The following is a 7,601-nucleotide window of genomic DNA, read 5'->3' as shown; positions in this document are numbered from 1 at the left end:
AGCCCTTTCGTGTATCCACTTTTGCTATAGCCAACCACTTAGCTTTCTTGGGCGGTTCTGTGACATCTTTTTCCTAGATGGTGTCGCCAACCTCATCCTCATGGAGATTCAATATTCCAAGAACATTTCAATTGGTTCGCTTCTCTCTCTACCTACTGGCTCGGTTCTTCCTTATCCCACATCACAAATCAAAACTAGCCAACAACAGAACCAATCCCTAGGTTTTCGCACGCGCCAAGTCCCGCTAAAAGCGGTAGCGGACCTCGACAGAGCAACGCCCAGGAACGAAGAAGATCAAATGGTCTAGTAGTAGACTACGCTTAGTGAGGTGGGGTATCGTGCTCGAATATAAAAAATCTAACCAAATAAATACTTCTCAGAACCCATAGCCAAATTCACTCCTTGGGTTTTGATCTGTACTGTTTTGATCTAGGTAGGAAATTGGTTTGCCTCCGATTTACCCATCCCATGGGAACGAGGCCAGCTCAAAATTTGAAAAAGAGAAGCGAGTGGTGCACATAGAACGAGTAAGGCCCCGGATGCCACGATGCTGGATCCAACCAGCTGTTGTTACGGTGGGTACCATACAAAATCCAAAGCTTCCCATTAGGAGGATAAAGTGAAACCCTAATTTTTCAAAAATGACAATTCACACTGGATTTTCGAAAGGGAAAGGATTCTTGTCGGGCGGCCAGTTAGGCTCTTGCGCCGGTGATGTCGGCGTCATCTGATCGCGCGCAATGATCTATGCATCCACACATTTCATGGTCCATGTTCCCCTTTTTCAACACCTACACGACAATGAGCCCACCCCAACACGACTGAGCAACCACACTTTTTCCTTATGCTCTAACATGGGTCGACCTCAACCATTCATTTTTTCCCTTCGTCTTTCTTCTTCTCTCCCGACAACCACATCACAACTTTCTAGCAACGAGATATGGGGGTGGGTGGCGCGGGAACAGCAACATGATGGTCGTGTGCCAGGCGCTAGGACGGCACGATGGTGCCGATGCGCATGACTATGTCGCGGGCTACAACCACCATCGTCCTTGGAGATGATGGCCACTGGGCACCATCGAGTTGCAACCGCCTATGCGAGAAGTTGGGACCGCTAAGGTCAGGAGCTAGAGGCCTTCCGACGACCCACACACCTTCGTGGGGAACGAGCTGCAACCGGCAGCGTAGGAGTTGCAACCGCCTATTGGAGGAGTTGCAACCGTTGTTGGTGGAGTTGGAACCAACGGCCACTACCGAAGATGGAGCTACAACCGTATGCATACAAAGCTCCAACTTTTATTCGCTAGAGCTAGAGCCAACAACCCCGCCGGTGATGGAGTTGCAACCGTATGCATAAGGAGCTGTAACCGGCTTTGGAATAAGTTGGAACCAGCCGCGGCTGTGCAACTCGCCGAAGGCGAGTGAGGCATTTTTTCTGCAACCGGTGAACTTTTTTGCGGGACCGTGTCAATATTGCTCAGAGCGACCACGCGATTTTTTTCCTTGGATCCATTTGGGTGACCCTTTCTGCTGTAACCGGTGATGAGTTTTGCTGCGACCCATGGCTGTTTTTGCTAGAAAAGGGCACCTGCCCCATGATGGAGACTACAGCACCCGTCGGTGCTGGAGGCGATGCATGGGCTTGCCACCGCAGGGCCGAGGAGCTGCCTCGCCGATGAGGCGCATTTCCCAGTGCTACGAGTAGCCTATGGTGGTTTGTTTCTACGGCGAGCGGGGGATAGATGCGCGTTGTAGCAGATGTTGGCTGGAATTGAGACGAAGGGGAGGCAGACGACGAAAAGGGGCACAGGATCTGATGGCTGTAGGAAGTTTAATCATGCGCTCGCGCGGTGACCGGCCCAAATTTGGGCCGGCTGACCGGCGCCTAGCGCTGCCCATTCCAAAATACAAAGACCTGCCGCCCCGCTCCTCCAAAAAGCCCCCCAACGCCCCCCTCCGCGTGCCCCCCGTCTCTCGCATCTCTCGCGAACTCTCGCATCTCTCCGCTGCGCCGGAACGCAAACCGCACCCTCCGACGCAGGGGATGGACGTAGAAGGAGGAGGAGGAGGAGGAGGGTCCCGAGCGGCGAAACGACGGGGAAGGAGGAGGATCCCGAGCGACGACCGGGGCTTCACGTCGGCGGTGAGGCCCTGCGACGAAGGGCGCGGCATAGCGGCCGGGAACAGGCCGCAGAGGAACAGGAGGACGGCGCCGGACACCTACCGCGAGCCCAGCTCCGACGATGAGGTGGGGATCTCTCGTTAATTCTTACTTGCGTTGTGCTTGTGCGCCACTTCGTGGTTAACGCGCGCGGCGATCGATCGCTCCGTCTTCGAGGGTTTAGGATTTGCTTGTGGCGGAACCCATCGCACTATATTATTCCATTTCATAATTCTCTTCCGGTCCTTCCCGTTGCCGTTCCTATTTTTTGCGATCGGGCGACGAAGTTTAGCTGATCTGCGATTCATCTCCCATTCTATTCAGTATTTGTTTCTGGACAGGTGTTTTGGTTTGGGTTAGATGATATAGATCTTACCATCTTGGTGCACGGAAATTGCAGGGATGACCATCTAGGGTTCTACTAGTGTGATACGTTATATCGATTTGCCTTTATATCTGGGCTGAAGATCGTTGTCTTCTTGCCACCTTTTGCAAATATTTGGTGATGCTTCTCATTTTGGTCTAATAGAGACGCTGTGATTTTCGTTTAGGATGAGCTTAGGTTGACTAATTTCATTGTATTTTTTAGTACACAGCACTACTGCAGTGCACACTTTGGTTGTCTAATTTTGTATGTTGCACTTATAGGATGGTGAGGAACCTGTGGATAATCGAGTTGTTCAGCCGCTGAACAAACCCAAGAGAAGTGATGCGGGGAAAAAGAGGGGGCCCAGAAATAAGAAATCAGATCAAGATGGCAGCAAGGTCCACTCCCCGGATGGGCAAAACCATGGTGGAGACAATGCGGTAAATTACTTCACATATGTTTCAAATTTTATTTCTGCAATGGTTTTATGGACATTTTATAATTAACAAGACAAAATTTTGACCTTCCTCAGCTATTTCTTTATTTTGTTTTGCAGACTAGCGATGATGAGGATTTCAAGCCTGCAAAGAAACGGCGAAGAAGAGATGCAGCAAAGTGGAAGGGTTCCACCGCAAAAAGGTTGAAGGAAGAGGAAGAAGAATATAAGGTCACATCCTCCAAGAATAAAGTTTCTCATGAAAGATATAATAAGGCAAGCTACTCATTATCTGGCATAAGTTGTTTACGGAATGACTTTACGTAGTATTTATTTTCGTGAGTCTAATGACCTCTGTTGTTTCAATCATCTAGAATGGGAAGAAGATGTTGACCGGGGAAAATGCTCGAATGTGCCACCAGTGCCAGAGAAATGACAAGAAGAAGGTGGTCTGGTGTAAGTCATGCAATAACAAGCGATACTGTGGGAAATGCATCAAGAGATGGTGCGTGCATGTGTGGATATGTCTCCATATTGATTTCTGTTAATGGAAGTGCCAACCATTTACTGCTTTCTTCTGTAGTCCAAATTATATACACCTTTTGGTTAATCTGTAATTTTATTGAGCTAATACTGAAATCAACGCGGACATATGTGGACGCGGCGGAAATGTCTGCCTGCATCTCTATATTGCATGCACCGTTGCTTTTGTGGTATACAAATGTGTGTACCAGTATCTCACAATTTCGATGTTTATAATTAATACTGTTTTTCCTATCTATCATGGCACAACCGAAACTTTGAAATCTTCCCTTCAAATATTTTTATTCCATTGGTGACTCACAGAAAACAGTGGCTGTTGGTCTGATGTATTTCATAACGCTGCTGTTTTTGGGCGTGTAGGTATCCCAATTTGACAGAAGATGAATTAGCTGCAAAATGTCCGTACTGTCGCAAGAACTGTAATTGCAAGGCATGCTTACGAATGATAGGAGTTGAAGAGGTTTGCACTTGGCACATACGCTCTTCTTCACAGTATCTTGTTTCATGTTGATTTTGATTGTGTTCAAATGATTCTCTTCTGCTTTATCCCTCTCAATGATTTGTTTCATTTTTTATGAACCAGCCTCAACAAAAGGAAATTTCTGAAGAAAATCAAATTAGTTATGCATGCCATATCATGCGCTTGTTGCTTCCTTGGCTAGGAGAGCTGCAAAAGGAGCAGATGGAAGAGAAGAAATTAGAGGCTCGTATACTAGGTATGGTGTTCTAGGGCACAACAAGATAGAATTCAATGTTCATGTAGATTTTCATCTGGTTTTGTTTACAGGAGTTTCGATGGATGAAATGAAGTTGGAACAGATCAAGTGTGGTCCTGCTGAGCGTATCTATTGGTTAGGATGTTTCCATATTAACTTTCAACATGTGACTGTAGAAAGCATCTGATCCTGTTTCATTCCTCTACTGCAGTAACAGGTGTAGAACTTCTATATTCGATGTTCATAGAAGCTGCAAGCATTGTCTCTATGACCTGTGCCTCATCTGCTGCCGGGAGCTTCGCAAAGGTGAGATCCCCGGAGGAGAAGAGGTGGAGAATGTGCAGTATGAGAACAGAGGAGAGGACTATATTTTCGGCAATAATTTTCATTCAAATGGTGAGAATCGAAGGGACTCTTTGAGGAGGAAGATGGACTCCCCTACTGGTGGTAGCAAATCTTGCTCTCTGCTACTATGGAGTGCAAATAGTGATGGTGGCATACCTTGCCCACCAAAGGAAATGGGGGGCTGTGGTGGTTCTGACTTGGACCTCAAATGCATGTTTCCGGAGAAAATGCATGCTGACTTACAAGAGAGAGCTGACAAACTTGTGAGGAGTGAAATATTTGAAAAAACAACATTTAGTAGAAGTGACCAGTGTCCTTGTTTTGATCATTCGGGCACGGTAAGAACTGACATAAAGACAGTACGGAAGGCTGCAGATAGGAAGGGCTCAAGTGATAACTATCTATATTGTCCAGTTGCCACTAGTCTCGGTGATGATGACCTAATTCACTTCCAGATGCATTGGGCAAAGGGTGAGCCAGTTGTTGTCTCTGATGTTCTTCAATCAACCTCTGGTGTAAGTTGGGCACCGATGGTTATGTGGCGGGCATTGCGTGAAAGAGCCAAGGGCAAGGCAGAAGATGAGAAGTTTGATGTGAGGGTAGTAGATTGCCTTGATTGGTGTGAGGTACCGAACTCTATCCACATTTTTATTGGATGTCATAATTGTCGATTTCTTTGATTTATTTTTAGTGGTAAGCAGTGATTGTGCCTTACTCTTGCCATATTTAGATGATGACAGTTGTTTTGCACTCTCGTGTGCTTGCTCTGCTTGCACGTCAGAAGTTCAAGCAGAAATACTCATGTCAAAACTTCAAGCAGAAATACTTATGATGATACTTTAGTGATTACTTATAAAATTACAGAACTAATTACATATACGTACTATGTTCCAGAAGAAATGGTAAATTATGTTTTCCATTTTATAAGGATCATTTTGGTACAGGGGTTTAATCCAGCAATTAGTACTAGAAAAATGACCATGGTTCCCACACTGTATTATTTGTCAGGAGAGTGAATAGTTAACAAGCCATCAATTTTACATGCATATATCTTATATTTATTTTGAAAGAAAAGTGCACAAAATGTTGGCCTTATATTTTAAATTGGAAGGGGTACTAGTTTTATGGAATTTTATTGATTCATCAGTGAACTGAATTCCCCATTTTGAATAATGATGTTTACCAGAAAAGGCTTTCGCCACACTTTATATGTGAGTCCCTTTGAATTTCGAAAATTTTGGTTTAATATGTAGGCGCTTATTGTGCTATGTTTGATGTTGCAGGGGTCACTTAAAATCAGCGATTTCTTTAAGGGATATAAAAATGGCAGAAGTCATCGCGGGCCTCACTGGCCTGAGATGCTTAAGTTGAAGGACTGGCCTCCTTCTAGTACGTTTGACAAGAGATTGCCTCGCCATTGTGCTGAATTTATCAGCGCGTTGCCATTTCCTGAGTACACCGATCCAAGATCTGGTCCACTAAATCTTTCGGTTAAGCTTCCTGCTGGTGTCATGAAACCAGATCTTGGGCCGAAAAGTTACATTGCTTATGGATTTTCCGAAGAGTTAGGCCGGGGTGACTCAGTGACCAAGCTTCATTGTGACGTTTCTGATGCGGTATGTTGCTATTTTTATAACAATAGAGTTTTTTTATTATTTTGCCTCGGATATGGTTAAACTTTTGCCATGAAATGCTGGTCTCTACCTTGACGATCTGCATGCCACTTTGGTTATCTTGATTTCCTAGCAAATTTCCCTGTGCTCTCTCGCTGATCGTTGCATAGTTGTTTTCTTATTTGTCTGTTGCTCTGGTTTAACTGTAACAGATGTCTAATTTAACCAGGTAAATATCCAAACACACACTGACGAAGTGCCATGTGAGACATATGATCTTTGTCGGATTAAAAAAGTCCAGGAAAACATGAGAAAGCAAGATCTTCAGGAACTGCGTGGGGATTTGAATTCATGCACTGAGCTTAGGGCACAGCCATCTGTTGATGGATCTTACGAAGCCGCGATGACTTCATGTAGTATGGAAAGTTATAAAAATAGTTCTAATGGTACGTATCACTACTTGTTTTGGGGAAATTGATTTTAGGTTTTTCTCTCATGTCATATTTGTGTCTTGCAGGTTTGCACATAAATGCTCCACGTCGCGATGCTACAGATGATGTTAAGGATAAAGTGTCACCTCATAAATCTGTTACCAAATCCGATGAGATCCGCAACGGAACTCGTTTGTACTATCAACGTCGCGCTAACAGAAAGGTGCATCAAGATAAAGCCAGTGATCCTCCCATTCCTGGTAAATCTGATGAGATTGGCAAAGGAATTCGTAGAAAGGTGCATCGAAATAAAGCTATTGATCCTCCCAAGCCAGTTCCTGAGAAGACAGAGAAAGATAAAACTGGTGGTGCTTTGTGGGATATATTCCGAAGAGAGGATTCAGAGAAATTACAAAAATATCTACGGAACCATGCCTCGGAGTTTCGCCACATCCACTGCAATCCTGTGAATCAGGTATTTTAAAAGAATCTGTTCCATTCATAGAAGTTACATTTTGTAGTTTTCTTATCCTACATAACATATTATGTTATATATTGTGCAGGTTATCCACCCAATTCATGATCAGACATTCTATCTGACAGAAAAACATAAGAAGAAGCTCAAGAAAGAATATGGTTAGTAAACCTTAGGTGTTAAATCTTCCTAAACACAGTGTGCCTCATTACTTGTGATGTCGTTTCCTTATGTGTTGGCTTGCCTGCTTTAGGTGTTGAGCCATGGACATTTGAGCAGAAGCTTGGGGACGCAGTTCTCATTCCTGCCGGGTGTCCTCACCAAGTCAGGAATTTGAAGGTATGAAACCTCACTCTCTTTTGAATTTAGCACGGTGCTCAAGACTGTACCCATTTCCTCCTGTGCAGTCTTGCACCAAGGTTGCGATGGACTTTGTTTCCCCCGAAAATGTGGGTGAGTGTGTTAAGCTGACGGACGAGTTCAGGGCACTTCCATCTTCCCACAAGGCTAAAGA

General features: G+C 44.8%; 1 protein-coding gene across 1 annotated transcript in view; it reads left to right on the top strand.

Moving 5' to 3' along the window:
• Positions 1 to 1,981: 1,981 nt before the first annotated feature.
• LOC125532758 (lysine-specific demethylase JMJ25-like) overlaps positions 1,982 to 7,601 on the top strand; it is a 15,516-nt gene continuing 9,896 nt past the window's right edge. The window contains exons 1-14 of the mRNA XM_048696689.1: positions 1,982 to 2,248; positions 2,810 to 2,968; positions 3,085 to 3,195; positions 3,339 to 3,469; positions 3,868 to 3,967; positions 4,091 to 4,223; positions 4,295 to 4,358; positions 4,435 to 5,194; positions 5,852 to 6,184; positions 6,411 to 6,627; positions 6,699 to 7,087; positions 7,176 to 7,248; positions 7,341 to 7,426; positions 7,495 to 7,593. Coding sequence (XP_048552646.1) covers positions 2,045 to 2,248; positions 2,810 to 2,968; positions 3,085 to 3,195; positions 3,339 to 3,469; positions 3,868 to 3,967; positions 4,091 to 4,223; positions 4,295 to 4,358; positions 4,435 to 5,194; positions 5,852 to 6,184; positions 6,411 to 6,627; positions 6,699 to 7,087; positions 7,176 to 7,248; positions 7,341 to 7,426; positions 7,495 to 7,593 — 2,859 coding nt within the window. The 5' untranslated portion in view covers positions 1,982 to 2,044. The remainder of the gene's footprint in view (positions 2,249 to 2,809; positions 2,969 to 3,084; positions 3,196 to 3,338; positions 3,470 to 3,867; positions 3,968 to 4,090; positions 4,224 to 4,294; positions 4,359 to 4,434; positions 5,195 to 5,851; positions 6,185 to 6,410; positions 6,628 to 6,698; positions 7,088 to 7,175; positions 7,249 to 7,340; positions 7,427 to 7,494; positions 7,594 to 7,601) is intronic.

This window comes from Triticum urartu, chromosome 1 (genome assembly GCF_003073215.2).
Source record: "Triticum urartu cultivar G1812 chromosome 1, Tu2.1, whole genome shotgun sequence".
NCBI classification, from domain to species: Eukaryota; Viridiplantae; Streptophyta; class Magnoliopsida; order Poales; family Poaceae; genus Triticum; species Triticum urartu.
This window is presented reverse-complemented; position numbering and strand designations above follow the sequence as displayed.